Raw genomic sequence first — 21,280 nt, 5'->3', positions numbered from 1 at the left:
TGTATATCACAGCAGTTCTCAAGTCAACAATACACTGATCCGAGGACAGCAGCTCTTGAGTCAACAGTTTATCGATTCCATCACAGCTGTTTGCGAGTCACCAGTACACTGAACTGAGAATCCCCTTTTCTGGACATAATACTGAGAACTGCTGATCAGTGAGCAGCTGATGAGTATGTGTGAACCGAGCACTTGAATGAGGTGGCAAAATGTTTCAGTCAAGAGATGTAAAAAAAAAAATTACTATTGTGTATTGTGCATGCAGATTATATCTCAAGTTGTGATTAGCTGGATCATGGTTTCTGTAAAAAAGTGTGAGTTGATTAAGATTAGTTTAATACATTTTTATACTTTCAACATGTGTAGAATATCCATGCTTGTATATCAGTGTCAGTATTGGGTGCTTTAGGTGCAAAACTTTAATGTAGGACAGATTGTAAGATCACTGAATGAAACACTGATGACAATATGACACCCTTATTATAACTTAATAAAAAGAAAATTATAATCAGCAATGTGCCCTTACATATGCTTTATTGAATGTATTTGTGCGTGTATTCTACAATGCCATTACATGATGATATAGTTTAACTGGTGAATCGTTTTTTGAACCAGTTTATTGAAACGAACCGTCCAAAAGAACTGGTTCGCAGAAAAAAATCGGACTTCCCATCACTATCTGAGACTGCGCCTACTCCTTCTTCTGAGACTTTTCGTCCAGCGGCTTCACTCTCTCCACCTCAAGCGGCTCCAACCACTCTGCCCTATTAGTCTTCTGAGGCTTCCGTGGCTCTGCCCTCCAAGCTCTCAGGGACTCCACCCACTCCACCTTCTGAGATTCTTGCAGCTCCACCGGACTTAACTATATTAACTGATAAACAAATACATTTCACATTCTTAAAAAAACACTGAAAACTCAAGCTCATTTCAATATTATTTCTGGCTAGTTGCCATCATGATTTGAGCATGGCAAGCAAGACCTACATAAAATTTAAAAAATTTTAATGTCACATTTCATATTCAACACAGGGTAGGATAGGAAATATAAAATAGGTCAAGAAAGATGTGGTGTCTCTGTCAATAGCAGTTCTCTGAGTCATTTGTTTGCCCCTGGCTTCCTGACTAAAACCACACCCTTACCCATAATATTTTAAATCATTGCCACAATCACACTTTCATAGAAATGAAACTCACAAAGTCGGATACTGACAGTCATACCACCAGCATAATCATGGAGGAAACAGCTTCAGCTCTTCACTCAAGTGAACCCTCAGATGTGGACTGTGATGTGTGCATTGGAAGGAAACGCAAAGCCGAACAGGCCTGTTTGGAATGTGTGGCTTCATACTGCGATATTCATCTGGACTTGCATAACACTCTGCATGTCGGAAAAAGGCACAGACTGGTTGAGGCAAATGAAAAGTTGCAGGAGAAAATCTGCCCTGACCACGACAAGCTGCTGGAGGTCTACTGCCGTACAGACCAACAGTGCATCTGTCATCTGTGCATTACCGATAAACACAGAGGTCATGATGTCATTAAAATGGAGAAGGAAGTGACTGATAAACAGGTCAGAAATGTGATTTAAAATGTAAAAATGTAAAGAATGGCATTCTTGGAAATTAGACGTAAATTTTACACTAAATATGTCAGAGATGTTCCTTAGTGGTTAGCGCACATGCTCCAAAATACTTCCCATGAGGGCAGTAAAAGCATGAGTCCTGCTCATATTACTGCCCATTTAAGTGGTAGAAAGTCTAAAACCATTAGAAATTTTACTGAATTGAATTCTTTTAAAGGTGAAGTGTGCAATTTTTTTATGTTTTCGATGTACTTTCTCCTATCCAATTTAATGTGCAGAGTTTGTAGGTTGATTCCCCTGAAAAATAACAATGTGGCTTTAAAGAGCTTTTAGAACAATGCTCTATTTGTTTGAGCATTCAGACTAGACCAAAATGGCATCACTGACTCAAACAATTTTGAGTTTAGGGCGTGGGCATCTATTTGATTGACTACTTTGGTGAATGGAGGGAGTGGTCAGGAAAACTGTTTGAAAGCAGTGGCCGAGTTCAGAATGGCATACCAATATAATAATTGTACTATTTCTGCCATAGACCGATAGGGCAGAAGTAGTAAGAGTAGTATGGGTAGTTTGCCATCCCAAACTCAGCAAGTGGTTTTTGTGCAATTTCATTTTTTGTGCTTCACCTTTAAATCCTCTTTCTTTTTAAGATTCAGTTGGGCGAGTTGCAGAGGAGGACCACTGACATAACTGAAGCAAAGGAGAAAGACGTGCAAGAGATTAGACAAGCTGTTGAGGCTTTTAAGGTCAGAGTACTTATGGCTTTGCTTTGAACCAGTAACTATGTAAATTGTTTTATGATACCATATTGGTTACTGTATGTAGTTCATTTTAGGACATCATTCTGCTCTTTCTTCTTTTTGCAATTTATTAGACTTCAGCACAAAATGCACTGGAGACCAATGAAAGGAACTTCACTGAGCTGATCCAGTCTATAAAGGACAATCAAAGCAAAGTGACAGAGCTGATTCAAGGTCAGGCAGAAGCTGCAGTAAGGCAAGCGGATGGATTCATAGAGACACTAAATCAGGGAATCAGTAATCTGAGGAACATCGATGCTGAACTACAAAATCTGGAGCTGCTTTCTCATACAAACAATGATGTCCAATTTCTTGAGGTATAGTGATTAGAACAGTGAAAGAGATTTGTGTGCCCATTTCAGAAACAATAAGATGGTTGGTTTTACTTATAACATATTCAGGTAAAAGACACACCATGACCAGGCTCAATTAGAATATATGGCCACAGAACTCTATGGATTTCAAAGAGTTGACCCTTCGCTAAGCTCGGCCCCCCTTGGCTACTGTTGCTAGCTCTAAAAAGCTTTGCAGAACTTCCCACAGGAATGAATGGGAGATTGCCATGAATGGCACAGTTTTTGGCTAAATATTCTCATATCTACATGTATACAGACAAGTTGCTGCTGCTTGTATCCTTTCTGCAGAATTCAGATTTTCTTCCCAAAATCAGCAAAGAAAATGTAGAAAAAGTCTGCAGACTTGTGACTGTCTTGTCTCCGGTGTTGCCAATGGCTCTTACATTAACAATTCAAACTTCTATTTAAGTGTGTTGTATTCCCTACAGAGTGCTATGCCTATGCCCTCTCTGAATGAGTACAAGAAACCTTTCGTCCTTCTTGAGCATCCATATTGTTCATTCGAGCATGCAACTAAGGCAGTCTCTGAACTAAAACAAAAGCTAAACATAATCACCCAATGGAGTTTATTAACAATCTCTGGAAGAGGTAAGTAGGAGTTACTTGTGAAAATGCTTCTGCATTACTACTGCTTATTCTTTCTATTTCTATTTTGCCTAAATTATCATATTATCTGCATTTGAATTTTGTGATCAACATTAATTTCTTAGTGCAGGATGGCTTCAGTGACTACATGCACTAGGAATATTCCAGGTTCAATACAGCTTTAGCTCAATCGAGAGTATTTTTGGCATAATATCTTAATTCTAATTTGCTCCTCCTTTCCTTTAAAAAACAAACAAAAAACTAATATCTGGGTTGCGGTGAGGCACTTAGAATGGAAGTGAATGGGGGCCAAGTTTTGAACATTAAAATGCTCACTACAAAGTCACCCTAAAATTACTGTAAAAATCACAATTTAAACAACTTTACAGCTCAATTAGTTTTAACAGAAGAATTAATGTAAGTGCTATTATAAAATTATAAGCTTCATATTACTGCCTTTAAACCCTCCAAAAATTGGCCCCATTCATTTCCATTGTAAGTGTCTCACGGTATATACATTTTTAGATTTTGTTTTTAAAGAAAAGGAGGTAATCAATATTATGCCACAAATACTGCTGATTGAGCTTAATTTGTATTGAACCCCGGATTATTCTTTTAAATTTGTGCAAAGCCTGATGATCCAATTTATTACAAGCATGATTTGATATTGTTCCGAAGAGCATCTTGTGTGCTTAAATGAAAGCAACAAACTCTGACTTTTTGTACAAAAGAGTTAACAATGTCAAAATATTTTTTATTATTAGTGGCCTAGAAATAGTGCACAATCTTAAATATTTCTTATTTATTTTATGTCATAACATTTATTTGGTTTAAATGATAATTCAATTTCTTTTTTTTTTTTTTTACTTTGTTGAAATTTATTTCTAAATGTATGTATAACTTTCTAATTATTTCCAGGTTTCAATAATTTTTTTAATTCCCAGATTTTCCAAGTGGTCTCAGACTTTTGGACCCCACAGTATATCATGGTTATATTAATGCATGTTAACGTGTCTGGCTCACCTCATCTATTTATCTTCGCAGTGAAAAACACTGGAATTGTGACATCACCACCACCACAGACACGAGAGGAGTTTTTACAGTGTAAGTTTCCTGAATAATAATGAGCAGAGCTTGTAGAAAAACATTCTTGTTTTCCAGTTGTCCTTATTCTATATGCCTGCCAGTGAGAAAGTTAAAGAATGACCCCCAAACGTTGTTTGGACTAATGTTGAACCTCTGTATCTGTCCATCTATTCAACACAGATGCATCTAAGCTCACTTTTAATACCAACACAGCACATGAAAGCCTCTGCTTGTCAAAAGAGGACAGTCAGGTGACTGCCACACACCTGCATCAGGACTATCCTGATCACTCTAAGAGGTTTGACTGCAGGTCACAGATTCTGTGCAATGAGGCACTCAGAGGGTCCCCTCAGTATTGGGAGGTGGAGTTTGGCGGTGGGTGCTGGGTCTGCATTGCTGTGTCCTACCAAGGAATCTGTAGGAAAGGAAAGCGGGGTCCTCTCTTTGGGAGGAACCCCTACTCATGGGGACTACGCTGTAAATGGGCCTCATTTGAGTTCTGGCATAACAACAAGGAGACAGAAGTTAAGTATAAGACACATTGCTCCACTATAGGAGTGTATTTGGACCACAGTGCTGGAATTCTGGCATTTTACAATGCTTCGGACATGAGTCTTATTTATAAGGCCCAAATGCAGTTCACTGAGCCCGTTTATCCTGGGTTTGGACTGGCAGGGACAGGTTCCTATGTGAGAATTTGTAATCAAGCAGAACAAGTGTCTGAAACATCTTCTCCTGCATTTATCTCTGACAGTTCTGACAGTTCTTTGTAAGATGTAAAGTTTGCACATTATCAAGCCATGATAATATTTGTAAGAAAATTGAGAAAAAAAATCTGTCTCTGATAATTTTATTGTGATTTCATATCAATTCATATCAATTCATCCATTTATACCTTTTTCATTTTTTAAGACTTGCAACAGAGACAGGATGCTGTTTTCACATGGGCACACTTGGTGGCAGCACTAGATAAGTTTTAAATGCAATCCTTTTATGTGTCTGTAGTTAAGGACAATTTGATCCATGTCTAAGCTCTGTATCTGTTCTGAGTAAAAAGAAAATAGGAGGCACATATGTTATACATTTGGTTAGTTTGATTTATTATTTTTATTTAAAAAAAAAAAAACATTGATTAAATTATGAAGGTTTAAGGGAAATAGGACTGTATATGTTAGCTGCTGTGTCTGTTTACCATTCTTTTCAGTTTACATTTTTAATAAAAAAAAATATTTTAGTAGTTAATTTTAAATGGCCCTGTTTTGACTAATTGTTTTTAAAAGGACAAATATTGCATGTAGTCTCAATAAATATGAGCTGCAGAAAAGCTCATGCAAAATAAAGAATTAGAAAAATTCTGTTGAAAATAGTTTTAGATGGAGTATAACATGTCACACTGCAGGAAAAGTCAACTTCCTAAAAGTATTTTGTGTCAATCACCCATTCACATTTGATTGTTTTTCTTTTCTTTTTTCAATATACTGTGAATTATTTTATGATTAGTGAATCATTATCTCTGATTTTATAAACTGTTGGAACCTCCATTTAACATTAGTTCTTAAAGGGTTCGTTCACCCAAAAATGAAAATTATCTCATCGTTTACTCACCCTCATGCTATCCCAGATGTGAATGACTTTCTTTCTTCTGCTGAACACAATCAAAGATTTTTTAGAAGTGTTTCTCAGCTCTTGAGTTCCAAACAATGCAAGTGAATGGGTGCCAACATTTTGAAGCTTCAAAATCCACACAATAGCAAAATAAAAGTATTCCAGATGACTCTGGTGTTTAATTCCATATATTCTGAAGCGATTTGATAGGTGTGGGTGAGAAAAATATCAATATTTAAGCCACTTTATTATTTTTTTTACTATAAATTCTCCCTGCACAGTCAATTTCCACAAACTTTTACTTTCTCATTCTCTTTCTGTTCTTGGTGATTCACATCATTCTTGCATATTGCCCCCTAATGGGCAGGGAGGAGAAATTATGACAAATTTAACCACTGGAGTCCTGCTGATTACTTTTATGCTCCCTTTATGGATTTTGGAGTTTCAACATTTTGGCCCCCATTCACTTCATTATTTCACGAATTATGAGGATCTACAGAGCTGAAATATTCTTCTAAATATTTTAATTTGTGTTCTGCAGAAGACAGAATGTCATACACATCTGGGATGGCATGAGGGTGAGTAAATGATGAGAGAATTTTCATTTCTGGGTGAACTATCCCTTTAAGTAAAGACAGAATCTCTGTTTTAAACTTTATTTGATTTCTAAAATGTTTCTTAAATAATTTCAGTACTCTCACCTTGTCTAATCTTTCAACAATATCACATACTTCCTCTATCCTATTCCTGTTACCCGCTGTCTGTCTATATTGGGCTCTTTCTTTATGCTTAACTCCTTCCTTCCTGTCATGGTGCCTTCAGGGTGTATCTCTTTCATCAGAATGACATGTTTGAGCAACACAAGCATAAAGGTCCCAACAATTAGACCTACACTGTCTCTTTCATTCTCATTAAACACACAGATGTAGATACTCAGACACACACACACACACACACACACACACACACACACACACACACACACACACACACACACACACACACACACACACACACACACACACACACACACACACAAACACACACACACACTTTCATTGAGGAGATATTTGGGCCCCTGAGGGCCAGTAGAGAGGACAACACCAAAGCCATTCGTCTCCTGCCCTTCCCCCTGCCATCCTTCTACATACAGAGGCAGCCAACGGGTATGTGTAGGGCAGAGAAAGAGAGAAACATGGCAAATGTGTGTGTAGAGAGAAGGATAGGCAGAGTGAGTTGTACCACTTGCCTCTGTCCTCTTGGAACCCATTTACAGTTCTGTCCAATCACAGACATCATTTGATGCCTGTATCATCCTTTTATGAGTGACGGGATTTTAAAATACCCTATAATTAATGTTTCACTCGCTGTCAAGGACACTGAGACAAGTCTCTAGAAATACCAGTTTCAAACACTGAGTCACCATATAAACTAAAAACGGTACAGTCACAATCTACCCACACTCTCGGGAATTTTCCTGAAGGCAGATGCTGAGGTCTATCATTCTTACTGCTAACAAGGTGATTGACTTTTTTGAACCTGTTAGTGTAATTGCAATGTAATGAGTCAGAAATTAACCAATTAACTAATTCAATCATCATTGACACTGACTTCTTTTAATTATTGTTAGTGCTTACACTTCAGTGCTTAGATTTGGTTCCATAGTAGGATACTGAATGATTAACATATTAATATACCATAACATTTAGGGAGAATTTAGATAAACTGGAACACTTTACACTTTATGATAAATTTGTCATTAGTGTTGTTTTTAAAATCAGCTATCAGTGTGATTCTAATTTAGGATGAATTTAAATTAATAGTTCTCCCGAAAATGGAAATGTGTCATCATTTACTCAGCCTCATGTTGTTATAAACCCATATAATTTTATTCCTCCAGGAAAAATAATTGAAGAATGTGACTGCTTTTTTATTTTTCATGCAATGAAATTAAATGGTGACTTCGGCTGTCAGTACCTTAAAGGAATAGTTCACCCAAAGATGCAAATTGTCTTATAATTTACTCACACTCATGCTATGCCAGATGTGTATGACTTCCTTTCTTTTGCTGTACACAAAGATTTTTAGAAGAATATTTCAGCTCTGTTGGTCCATACAATGCATGGGAATGGTGGCCAGAACTTTGAAGGTCCAAAATGGACATGTGAGTCCAGTGATTTAACCCATGTCTTCTGAAGCAATATGATATATTGTATGTGTGAGAAACAGATCTATGTTTAAGTCAACTTTTCATTGTTTTTTTTCTTTTGTTTTTGGTGATGTGTTTTTTTGTGCACATCACCCCCTACAGGGCAGAGAGGAGAACTTATAGTAAAAAGCACTTATCAATCTTTTTTTCACCAACACCTATCATTTAGCTTCTGAAGACTTGAATTTAACCACTAGAGTCATATGGATTACTTTTATGCTGCCTTTTTTGCTTTTTGGACCTTCAAAGTTCTGACTACCATTTACTTGCATTGTGAGGACCTACAGAGCTGAAATATTCTTCTAAAAATGTAATGATTCATTATTGTAAGGAAGGAAGAGTATAGCTATAATTATAGATGATTATATCCTACTTTATCGGCTGTATTCACCTACATGGTTCCATCTGTCTGTCTGTCTGTCTATCTGTCTGTCTATCTGTCTGTCTGTCTGTCTGTCTGTCTGTCTGTCTGTCTATCTATCTATCTATCTATCTATTACATTCATTTTTTTATTTTATTTATGTGTTATTCATTAACATCAAAAGACCTGACTGATGTTATAGCAATTGCCTTTGCCTTGCCTTTTCATTATTATTTCATTGCTTTACATAGATATATGCACACTTATGTGTGAACTCCTCTCGCATGCCCTCCTCCTCCTCCCCTCGTTGGCTCTTTTCGGTATGAAATGTTTATAGGCATTGGTTGAAGGACAGAGAAAGAGAGAGTGCACTATAGCTGTTCCTGCTTGATAAGAAAAGAAGAGGAGAGAGAGGGGCGCTGGACGTCATGGCATCGAAAGACACCGTCTCGGCTGGTTTTCTCCCCGTGAGCCGGGAAATGACAGGTGATTAAAACCCAATATCTCTCTCTCCCGCGCGCGTGTTTTCTATTCGTATCAGACATTCGACACGCGCGCTGGGGATTTGTTATGGGCTCTCGCGCTCGCTGCTTTTTGTTTAGTGGTTTGAAATGAACACAAGGGCTGAATGTTTGAAAGGTGGTACATTTTTGGAAGATGTAGCAAATTATATATCATGCTAAATTAATGGGATTAGCCTAATGATAGTATCATTCATTGCATGTTTGCTTATAGCCATGTCAATCCCGATAACCGTCATTTCGTGTGCATCTTCAAAGGACCAAATAGTGTGTATGTATGAGTTAGCGTTTTTCTGCAGTGTTTGCGCGAGTGTGTGTACTGTAGTACGTAGTTGTGTAGGTAAGCGTGTGTGTGTGTGTGTGTGTGTGTGTGTGTGTGTGTGTGTGTGTGTGTGAGAGAGAGAGAGAGAGAGAGAGAGAGAGAGAGAGAGAGAGAGAGAGAGAGAGAGAGAGACTATTTTCCCTTTGATGTTTCTTCAGTTATGAGTTACTTCCAGTTCTTTGCACATTTGTGTATCGCTGCTGCTGACGAAAATTCGCAGTGGCTGATATTCTTGACGTGTATCTTCAGGGCTTATTGAGCACATATCAACATTCACACACACTACACACACTCATCATAGATGCCTTCATCTTTGCACAGTGATGCATCCTCACACCTACTGACACATACCATGGCACATTGAGCACACAGTAGCTGTTTGACATTTGGAGAGCACTCACTGTTAATTACCCTCACACATTATTATCTTCCTTTGGTAATTAATCCCTATTACTTACCCAGTATTGACTGTCCTACATCATGTCTCTCCACACAATCTCGCTCTCTTCCCCTGATCTCTATGTGGATCTTTTTCTGTTTCTCCCTGTATCAATTTAAATTTAGTGGCATGAAAGTGACTGTACATGGATGTTAACATGACAAGTCACCCTGACTACAGTGTCCTGCAGTGTGCATGCTGTACTCAGTTTAAAACTATTTTAAACATTTTCATAATTCTTGCTTATTTGTCATACATGCAGTTTTTTATGACCTGATATTAATTGAGATACTACATAGAAAATGTGTACTTTTAATTTTTTTTTAACACAGCAAGACTAATTGACTGTATGTGGAACACAAAAGCATAATTTGAAATCAATGTCCTGGTCTGTCTTTTCAACATAATGGTAGTTCATAGAGATTCACTTTAAATCTTAATAAAAGGACCCTATACAGTATCATAAAAGTAGGCCATGACATTTTGTGCGTCATATGCAATAGGTGTTAGAAGAAACAACCCATAATGTAAGGATGTGCAATGGATAAGATTTTCATTTACTTAATGATTTTAATTTGACTTACATTTGTCATTTCTGGTGGTTTCTTACCAAATTCTATCCCTTCAGGAGTCTTGGAATATGACAAGTCCCATGGACTACTTTTATGATACTTTTGGGTCCTTTTTAAGCTTTACAGTGAGTCACTATCATCTGCCATTATACTGAAAAAAAAACAAAAAACAACTGGTATATTAATTAAAAATATTTATTTTGTGTTCTGCTTTACATAGAAAGTCATAGTTTAGAAAGACATAACGGTGAGTAAATTATGACAGAATTTTCATTTTTGGGTGAATTATTCCTTTAAAGGTAACGGTGACCACACAGCACATAAAATATACACTTTCCATTTCACATGCAGTATATAGGGTGAATTCAGATAAATCATGTAACTTTTCAATGAAATTTAGAAATTTAAAAAGTGGTGCAATGTATCTGAATTTACCCTATATACATTTTATCCTAACTAAAAAAAGAAAAGAAAAACTAAAATAACAGTATAGATAGATTAAACAAGTAATATTAACCAATTAGAATAGAATCCTTCATTGCAGTCACACATTATACACACAGTTTTTTTGCATATATACAGTGAAATGGATTAGTTTTCACATATTCCAGCTAAGCTGGGGTCAGAGTTCAGGTTCAGCCATGATACAGTACTCCTGGAGCAGATAGGGTTAAGGATCTTGCTCAAGGGCCCAACAGTAGCATCTTGGTGGTGCTGGGGCTTGAACCCCCAATCTTCTGGTCAGTAACCCTGAGCCTCAACCACTGAGCCACCACCCAGACAAAACAACACAATAGTGGTAAGTAAAATAAGATATACTGTAGAATAAACAACAGTGCTGAGTTTAACTAGAAATAAGCATTCAGCAAATGTAACAAAATGTAATCAATTATGAAGACCACAAAACAAGACTAGATGTGCCAGTAATGGTATTGAACAAAAGTTTAGTGATAGGAGCACAGGGCAAGACAGATCACTCTCTGCCCTTCAAATTGTGGTGGGTGGAGACATTCTGTGCTGCTAGAACACAGCAGTCTTGGCATTACACTAATAAGATGTGGACTTTTTCATTGTTTGGCAACGTCTCAAATGTGTGGTCTAGGTCTCTCTCTCTCTCTCTCTCTCTCTCTCTCTCTCTCTCTCTCTCCCTCTCTCTCTCCCCCTCATCTCTCTCTGTCTGCACTTCTTTCATCTGATCTCCATCTCACTCCTGCGCACTTCTCTCTTCCCTTTTCTCTTGTTCTTTTCCCATATTTACATATCCCTACCCCATTTACCCATTTATTTATCCCTCTGTGACTTGCTGTAATGGAAACATGTGCTCTAGTTTGGCCCTTTGCTGTTTTTAGTGTCAGTCGGAAAGCCCTGGATTCCGGGATTGGGTCTTACACAGATTAAACTTGATTGCAACTGTATTAGCTGTTGCTCACTCTGATCCTCTCTCTCTGACTCCCTCTCTCTTCTCTCTAGTATTTTCCTTCTATGGTACTTTCTTGGTAAAAGTGTAAAGTGCATATTCCAGGAATTATATCAGAGGTATCATAAAAGTGTTGAGCCACACAGAAAGTATTATGTTTCTGTTTTAGTTTCTGTATTTGCTTTGACGGACATCTTGAGCTGCTTTTTATTTCTGTGCAGCTTTGCTCTTTGGAAATACTGTACACACACAGACCTCCTACACAAGTTAACAAGGTGTAAAAATAAAACATATGGGTGTAATGCAGTCATTTTATAATCCTGTGAGCGTTGAAAATATTCTTATGTGTCTGTGAGAGTGCTTCTCTGGCCGTTAATGCATTGTCTTTCTGTTTTGCAGAGAGCATCAGACGTATTATCGATAAAACCTCAATCAAGCTTGTGAGAGCTATCAAAGTAGAGAGCAAGAGTGGCAAATCAGAAGATCGGATTCTGGTAAGGCGTTATGTTGAACTTCACTACCTCATGTACAGTATGTCCTTAAAGGGAGAGTTCGCCCAAAAATGGAAGTACTGTCATCATTTACTCACCCTTATATCGTTCCAAATCCCAATTACTTTATTTCTTATGTATAACAGAAAAGGAGTTATCTAGCAGAATTTTCAAGCTGAGCTTTTCCATACAATGAAAGTAAATGGTGACCATAGCTGTGAAGCATATTTTTCATATGGCTTCTGAAAATGCTGGACATAGACATAGTCATATGGACTACATTTTGGTGCTTGCTTGTCCTTTTTGGAGCTTTACAGCCCCTGGTCATTCACTTTCATTATTTGGAAAAGAGCAGCTTGGACAATCTGATAAATATCTCCCTTTGTTTTCCACACAAGAAAGAAAGCCATACAGGTTTGGAATAAAATGAGGGTGAGTAAAAGACAATTGACCATTTTCACTTTTTTGGTGAACTATCGCCTTTAAAAAACGCCTTTACTTTGTGCCTCTATTATGCAGCAATATCAAAACAAAGAGCCTGAAACTTTAACCTTTCCTACTCTTAAATGGTTTGCTCTTTGTTTACTGCCTGCTGGTTGAGTTGTTTTTGCCAATTCCATTTGGAGAATGGGCAATAGAATCAATTATAAAAACAGTGTAAGTGTGACGGTGCGCGCACGCACACACACACACACGCCACACACACGCACACGCACGCACACGCACACACACATGCACAATCGTTGGAGACCAGTCTCCTGCTGAGCTGTGAGTATTAATATGGCCATTGAGTTTCATTGTCGGTGGGGCTGACCGTGTGATATGGGCGAGATTGAGGATGGTTGGAGTAATGGTGGCATACGAATGCTGGTGTGTGAGTTTGAGCCATTAATTGAAGCTCAATTAATCATCCAGATCTGTTTCACATATACACATTCACACACATACACTCACCAGAAACAGAGAGTGAGGGATGTGACAGAGGTGAGGTATCAGACTCATTTCCTGCTGAGTGGCAATGGACTAATATTGTCACAGAGGAATGCATTCCAAATTAAGATGGTTCCATTCTATTTAATTGATTTAGTTCAAAATCTGTCATTTACTCACACTCATGTTGTTGCAAACCTATATGACTGTCTTCTGAAATGAATTGTATTTTTGAAACATATGCATAAAATCATGACCACTCACATGAGATGAGGATTCTAACTGATGAGTCATATCAGTAACCTTATAATAGCTGTTTATTCTACATGAGGCAAGGGTGCCCTCATGGGGCTGCCATTTTAGAATCACATGACCAGCTGAATAATACTCACTTAATCTCAGTAACCGTCTTGTTATTGGACACTTCCACTATTGGATTAAATTAATCATGGCTGATTGTGAACAGAGAATTTCTACATGGCATCTGTAACTGAAAATGATTGATTTTGAATGATGTTGCATCCACGCCAATAGGTGTCACTGTAAGGCCAAGATTACACAAGCAAAAAGTTACTGAGTGCACCTTTAAATTATCATAAAAGTGGTCCATATGACTTGTGTGTTATATTCCAAGTCTTCTAAAGCAGCATAATAACAATAGTGTGAGGAACAGATTTAGTAATTATTTACTTGACATCCACCCTAGCTGCTCTGGGCGAGTTCATGAAAGTTAAAGAGAGAACTAGCAATATCTGATTCATGAATTAATTTGTGTTGGATCTTTTCAATTAATCAGTTAAGTTAGATCCAGTTCATAAAACCAGTCTGAATGATTTGTTCAGAAATTGGACTGATCCATTCTCAAGTTCAACTCACTGACTCAGTGATTTGGTCACAGTGGTCAACGGCCCACTGAAGGCAAAGATTATCACGTTTCGTTCTGTTAGCACATAAAGCTATCGTAGGTCTTCATAAGACTTGAAATATAGCACTAGTGGTATGGATCACTTTTATGATATTTTGATGGTGCTTTTTTGTCATTTAAAGCTTGACAGCCCCGGTTCTCATTTCCTTTCATTAAAAGGACAAGGGTGACGAGTACAGTCTTCAAAATATACATTTTTGTGTTGCACAGAAGAACGTCATAAGGGTTTTGAATAACATGAGAGTGAGCAAATTCTGACAACATTTTCATTTTTGAGTGAACTATTCCTTTACTCTCACCCATCTGCCCTCTCTTTCTGTCTGTCTCACTACCCCCCACCTTTGTTTCTCTCTTCCTCTTTCTGACTCTGTCCATTTATGTTAGTGTCTTCTTCACCCCACCCCCCTCTACTCCCTCTCTTGTCTCTCTTTTAGACAATTCTCTCTCTCTCTCTCTCTCTCTCTCTCTCTCTCTCTCTCTCTCTCTCATTTTTCTCCATCATTCTTTTATATATATATATATATATATATATATATATATATATATATATATATATATATATATATATATTTCACGCTTTGAACAGTCCTACTTTTCTGTTCTGTCAGATTGATGTCAAGAGTGTATTTTCAGTAGTTTAATGTGCTTATGATTTTTGGTGTTTAGACATGGCTTGCTAAGACCTAAACACATTGAAATGTAGGTTCAACACAACAATGAGAGCTTGCAGGCATGCAAAAACACACTTATACCAACGTACACCACACCTCAATGCTTTCTGTCTCTGTAGAGATCACTTGTTGTCTGTCACTCTTTTCTTCTTTACCCCAAGCGTCTTTATGTGTGTGCATGTGTGTGTGCTATTTCAGCTGTACCAGCCAACTAACACTCCTTCAGCACATCCATCCAAACAGACATAGTTATTATACAGTAGTTTATATTTCTATATTATTTTGAATTTGTTCTTAAAATTAAGTGTAGTCTTGTTAGTTTTAAATCTCTTTGTTTTAGTTTTTTCAGTGTTTTCTAGCTTCAGTTTAGTTTTAGTCTTTCAGTATATATAGTTTTTTATTTTAGTTTTAGTTTTAATATCTTAGGGGGTGAAGTTAATGCATTAACTGATATATTTTAAATATCTTTAACAATGTTACATTTCTAATGTCTAGTTCTATCACTACTCTATCTGGAAGCATTTTAATGCTTAAGGAAGGTGGGCTGAAGGCTGGTTTCAAATTTTATAATATGCTGTGTATCAAAAATTATAATACATTTATGGTCAGTTCAATTTTATTTTAGTTTGTTAGATTTGGAGTCATGGAAAGTAATTTTAGAGCAGTTTTTCCAATTATTTATTTATATTTTTAATTTCAGTAAACAAAAATGTTTTAATTTTGTTTTTGTTTTAAGCCACGGTCACACTACACTTCACACTCCATTCACTTTCTTTAAAACGCAATTGAATGCAGGAGACTGGAAACATAAGCTCATGCGAAGAAATTAGGCTTGACGGAAGTTCAAGTTTGGTCAGCTGTGACTTGCGAATTTGGATTATGAGAAGATGTGTGATCAAATAGAAGATTGCAATGGCACACACTGATCTCTTGGCTTAATACAAAGAATACAGATTTCAAAGCTGTGTGTTTTTAATGTGGCAAGAAAGTGGGTAGATGGTATATTTTAACATTTTGAGTATAATATTATTTGTATTTGTGATTTATTATTTATAAAAAACAGAAGTCCTTGACATTATATCCGGTTCATTGTGGTGTCTGAAATAATTTGGCATGCTCGAAGCCTACAGTAGTGTGACTGCAGCTTTAGTTTTCGTTAATGATAATAACTCTGACAGACACATACACAGACATCACTTGCCATGTTTAAAGTACAGTCCTGCACAATAATGAGAGCTTACAGAAACAAAACACACTTTGGGAGACAAACAAATATACATAGATTTTCAATGAATTTGGTTTTTGTAGAGATCTTCACTCGAGATCTGCCAATCTTTGTTTACCTATTTACCCCCAAGGGTGTGTGTGTGCTGGTATGCCAACTCTACCAGCCTAGTAACAAACCCTCATCTGCACATCCATCAAACAAACACATACACTCTCAAATATCACTGGCTCAATACAGATGTATAGATGTTCAGCAAGACATCAGCACAAAACCCCAAGGCATACTAAAAAATATCACTCAGAACACACTTCCTCTCGTACACATTCACTTAGAGATCACATAGCATTGTGTATACACACACATTTTAATGCCATCCACATCACTGCCCCCACAGCAGAGAGCATTGGTGTGATGTTGGAAAAGGGGAGAGGATAAAAGCTAGGCTTGGTGTACAAGAACACACTAGGGAGAGGCTCACGGGAGGGGGCACTGAGAGAGAGAGACGGTGGTGGGGGGAGCAGATGTCAGTTGTTTTGAAGTCCCAAATGTTGCCTTTTCTTCCCCTTCAATTATTTACCTCGGTCTGTCGCATCAGTTTTCCCTTTCCAGTGGAATAATAGGCCAATTACAGGCCGTGAACACCACAGTGACTGACGTGATGACTTTATGAGACCAAGGCAGTTCGCACCACCACGCTGAGCGAGCTTACACCATCTACTTAGCTCATCAGGGTGTAGAAGTGACCTTAAGCCTAGCGCACACCAAAGTTAGTATAGTTAACTGAAACCGAAACTAAACCTGAAATGAAATCCCACAAAATAAACTAGAAAATAAAAATAAAAACAAAACTTTTCCATAAAATTTTAACAAAGCTGAAACTATCATTCATTGCTTCAAAACTAACTTAAACGAAATAGAAATGATCATAAAATATGTTTTTAATATTTTGACCTGTGCATGTCACAATATATTTTTTCTTTTTCTTTTAATATCTCCATCTGTTGCATCACAAACATCTACTGGCAATGAGTTTCATGTGCGTGTTCCCACATTCAGTTATGTGCTCAATGTTTCAAGATAATGGATTATATTGTTTATCACATCATACTTTGCTGTTAAAAAAAATAAAGGGAAACATATCTCCACATTTGTAAGTCCTTCTTGGTTGTTTTTACCATGTTGTATGTTAGCCTACCTATACACTATGTAGACCTATGTAGAATCTGGACTGGATAGGGAATAGTTTAATTTAAGGAACATTACACAAAGTTGTCCCCTGCCAAGTCATTTACTTATCAGGGTTTACTGAAATAGAAATAAAAACTAAAATATATTGACAGACTAAAATAAAAATGAAAACGAAAATGTATTGAAAAACTCAAACTAAACTCAAACTAACAAACACAGTTGGTAAAATAACTGAAACAAAACTAAAACCAAACTAAATTAAATAAAAAAACCCAAACTATAATAAATGTTTGTTTTTAGCCCTGATTTTGATGTCTGCAACAAATTTAGTAAATTCATTTCATAATAAGTTAAAATCGGCAATATTTGAATGACAGCTGAGCTTTGCATTGAAACTTAAAGCAGCAATAGACTTCTAAAGAAATGAAAGAATGAATGGGTGTGATGTATATTTTCAAAATCTGGACAAAAAGTGTTTGTTGTGATGGTTCAAAACAGCTGGCAAAATTTGTTGTGGCTGTTAAACACCTTTTTACTGCCATTGTTCCACATCATCAGTGAGTGTTGCTCCACCAATTTTGACGCCAACATCTTTTTCCAGTTGATTTCTTTTGATTAAAATTTTCCAAGACCATGTCATGTGATTTCTTTCTTAGATTAAGTCTACAAAACTCAAATACAATAACAGATGGCAACTGGTGCATATTATGGCCATATATACGGCCACAGCTTCTTTTGTTAATCTCATCTGTATTCTATTCATAGAATGGAATAAAATTTTCAATGTAATACTAGTTCATGTTTTACATGTAATCTGTTGACAGGACAGCGTGCATCTCATATCCACATACTCCTCTAAATGCTGGCCCCAGCTGCATGAATATTCTTAAAAACTGTTTCAAACTTCTTCCTAGCTCTGAGTGAAGAATGAAGAGGAATTTTGCTGTGAGTGTATCTAAAGCTTTTGCCTCTCATGATGTTCTGATAGAGTCTGAAATTCTGGGTCTCAGTTCTGCAGTTTGACTGCTCTTATGATGGCCGTCTAATGAAGAACCAATAAGAGTACAGAAATTAACGATGCGTGTTAAAGATAGTCAGGGAGATAGGGAGCGTGACAGGGAAAGGGAAAAATGTGGACACTAGCTTGTCAAGGTATATGATATGCAACATAAATATCTTGTTAATTAGCGTTCCTTTCACATATGATCTATTAACATTACATTAAATTTGCTATGAGGAATAAGAAGTTCACAAATTCTCTTTTTTACCCAGCCACGACACACTTCAGACACTCTTGACTTTTTTCTTTTCCTGGCAAAATATTTCCAACATTACTGCGTGGGCTTGCTTGGGTTTGTGCATTTTGAGAAAATCCAGTAACAACAAAATCCACACTAAAATCAAGTAACTGTTTTGTTGGTATATTTACTGTAGTTACAACCTTTGTATGGCAGTACTGTTATCATGAAAAAATTATAAACATTGGCTTTATTTCTATTATTTTATTCACGAAGTGGCACTTTACATTGATTATGAACGAGCTGAAAACAAATTATGTAATACCCATACAATTAAATAAACACTTCTCTATGAAAGCAGAGTAGAGTTTCACAATTTTTCATTTTTTTCTTTAGAAACTTTTATTATAGAGATCTCTTTAATACACAAGAAAATAAATAAAAGAAAATAAATATTTTTCTCTATCAAAACACTGACTACTATTATATTAAAAACTTCAACTGATTATATTAAAATAAAAAAAATATATATATTTTTTAAAGCATTGTTAATAATTTTTTATTTAATAGGATTCAATTATCTATTAGAATGAATCTATCCCAAGCCTAATCATTGCCCATTCTTTGCTGTCCCGACAAGCGAGAGGCTGACAATGAACAACAAATATAGAGAAAGCGTAAGAGGAGAGAAAGGCATTGGGAAGCAGGAGACAAAATATAATTATAAAAAAAATAAAAGCTTCACCCGCATCTCCCATACCGCCGTCTGTTTTTACTGTTCTGTGCAAATCAGTGCAATAACTGGTGCAAGCCCATCTTTCATGATATCATGAATTAACGCTCCCGTTGCTATGTGTCCAAGTTTGCAAATTAATTTTAAGATTGTAGTTTCAGTTGGGGACGATGGTTGTTTGGTTGATACACCCAGAATCGCCATGCAACGTTAAATAAAAAATAAAAAAAACTCTCCCACTCTTATTATTTACTCACTCTAATGTGACTTCAAACCCCTTAGACTTTCTTCAATGAAATATGGCAACTATGGCACAGGTTTGACTTCAGTAACATTAGACCTCATTGATTCATGCTTGTCTTGCTTGCTTGACCACATGTCATGACATCAAACCTGCACTGTAGTCGCCATATTTGATTTGGTTGCCGCATACTCAGCTCATCAATGTCTGTTCATCACACAAAGTTATAATATGGTTTAAGGAGACCTGAAAAATAACGTAGTTGTATCAATTAATTTTACTGGTGTTTTAAGGTGTTTTGTACTGTTTGGAGCTTGACACCCCAGAGTCACTATACATTTTTAGGGGGATCTGTTCCTTTAAGTTCAGTTAAAGTGATTTGATTTGGATATTTTGTAAAAGATTCTGTATTGCCATCGAACATACAGCATAAGCTTTATTAATATGCTGATCATTTTGCACCAGATCCTTAAATATAAAACTGACTATAGGATTATGGTTGTATGTCTTGGGGAAGTAAGCTCAGTAAGTATTTATGGATTATGGATGTATCACACAAGGAAATGAGCTCCGAAAGAATCTTGGTGTTGCACAACGGCAGCATTATGATAGTATAGGAAGGAGAAAGTGGGAAATATGAAATGTGAGACAAGGTGCTTAAGGGGAAGTCAGTGGTGCCAGGATAACATACAAAGATGTTTAAAGTTATTTGACGGGGGGGGGGATTCACTGCAGTCTGGGCGTATGTGATGCAACAGTGAAGACAGATCCTCATCTAAAGGGTGAGGGAAAGAGAGAAAGAAAGTTTTGACATAAAGGTCACGACAGTAGATACAGTGTTATAAATGTCCCTTGGAGTCTATGTTTATCTGTGGAGTAAGCCTTTTCACTGGAGGGTGGTGCTGCCTAGTGGTTAAAGATCTTGACTTGTTTAAACCTTACATTTGTGATCTCCATGCACCCTTGAATAAGACATCATTGCCCAGCAAGTGCTAGCTAATAGTGTTTTCCTATGGGACACAATGTGGTCCTCCAGGGGATGTTTGGCAGCTTAGAAAAGCCAAATCCCCTATTGAACTGCTTTCAAATCTCAGGACATGTTTTGCTTTTCAGTAATGCAGACCTTTTTATAATAAAAAGTGTAATTGTTTAAATCTTAAATTCCAAAGATAGGTACCTGACATACCAATTGAAATATGTGACTCTACATTGTGCATTTTCAGTTGTGCAAAACGCTAGAGCTAAAATTGGAGAATTATTCATTAGATCGCTCTTTCATCCCAAGGGGGTTCACCAATTATTCTTTGACCTTAACTTTTTATACTGAACAAAAAAGTAATAATAATAATAAATAAATAAAAAATATTAGGTTAACTTCAACTAAGGATAAAGTTATTGAGGTTTCACATTAAAATGAATAATTAAAATTAGTCAAATTAAAATGTAATGTTCAAGTATATGACGCTTTTCACCAATAATTATCAGCAAAGTATGGAAAATACATGAATGTGGTATTATACGCATGTTATTAATGAAATAGCTTAAAGGAATATTCCGGGTTCAATATACTTCAGTCATGACAACTCTCTGAAAGGATGATAATGTGGGTATGATAGGATAGGATATTGGTCTTGATGGACTATATCTGCTGTTCTGCTGCTGCTGCAGAGCAAGTACTGAGATTTGCTACTGCAAGAACATACACAACATGCACAAGACATGCTGCATCAAGCATGTTTGACATGCTGCTGCACAATTATACATAAATACAATCCTCCA

The 21,280-nt window shown here is 36.7% G+C and overlaps 2 protein-coding genes across 3 annotated transcripts in view; both read left to right on the top strand.

Annotated features, from left to right (window-relative positions):
* Positions 1-1,203: 1,203 nt before the first annotated feature.
* Positions 1,204-5,566, top strand: LOC127645590 (tripartite motif-containing protein 16). The gene is made up of 6 exons (XM_052129251.1): positions 1,204-1,570; positions 2,233-2,328; positions 2,457-2,699; positions 3,167-3,326; positions 4,368-4,427; positions 4,590-5,566. The coding sequence occupies exons 1-6, from the start codon at positions 1,232-1,234 to the stop codon at positions 5,180-5,182; spliced, it is 1,491 nt and encodes a 496-aa protein (XP_051985211.1). The 5' UTR covers positions 1,204-1,231; the 3' UTR covers positions 5,183-5,566.
* A 3,368-nt stretch (positions 5,567-8,934) lies between these two features.
* Positions 8,935-21,280, top strand: part of carmil3 (capping protein regulator and myosin 1 linker 3) — a 94,680-nt gene continuing 82,334 nt past the window's right edge. For both annotated transcript variants that reach the window (XM_052129317.1, XM_052129316.1), the window contains exons 1-2: positions 8,935-9,071; positions 12,256-12,350. In XM_052129317.1, the coding sequence (XP_051985277.1) occupies positions 9,014-9,071; positions 12,256-12,350 (153 nt within the window). In that variant the 5' untranslated portion in view covers positions 8,935-9,013. The remainder of the gene's footprint in view (positions 9,072-12,255; positions 12,351-21,280) is intronic.

Source organism: Xyrauchen texanus, chromosome 6 (genome assembly GCF_025860055.1).
Source record: "Xyrauchen texanus isolate HMW12.3.18 chromosome 6, RBS_HiC_50CHRs, whole genome shotgun sequence".
Taxonomy (NCBI): domain Eukaryota; kingdom Metazoa; phylum Chordata; class Actinopteri; order Cypriniformes; family Catostomidae; genus Xyrauchen; species Xyrauchen texanus.
Note: the sequence above shows the minus strand (reverse complement) of the source record. Positions and strands in the feature narration are given on the sequence as shown.

Coding starts and splice junctions, on each gene's coding strand:
- LOC127645590 (XM_052129251.1), top strand. CDS start 1,232: ATGGAGGAAACAGCTTCAGCTCTTCACTCAAGTGAACCCTCAGATGTG. Junction 2,329..2,456: donor AAGCTGTTGAGGCTTTTAAG/GTCAGAGTACTT, acceptor GCAATTTATTAG/ACTTCAGCACAAAATGCACT. Junction 3,327..4,367: donor ATTAACAATCTCTGGAAGAG/GTAAGTAGGAGT, acceptor TTATCTTCGCAG/TGAAAAACACTGGAATTGTG.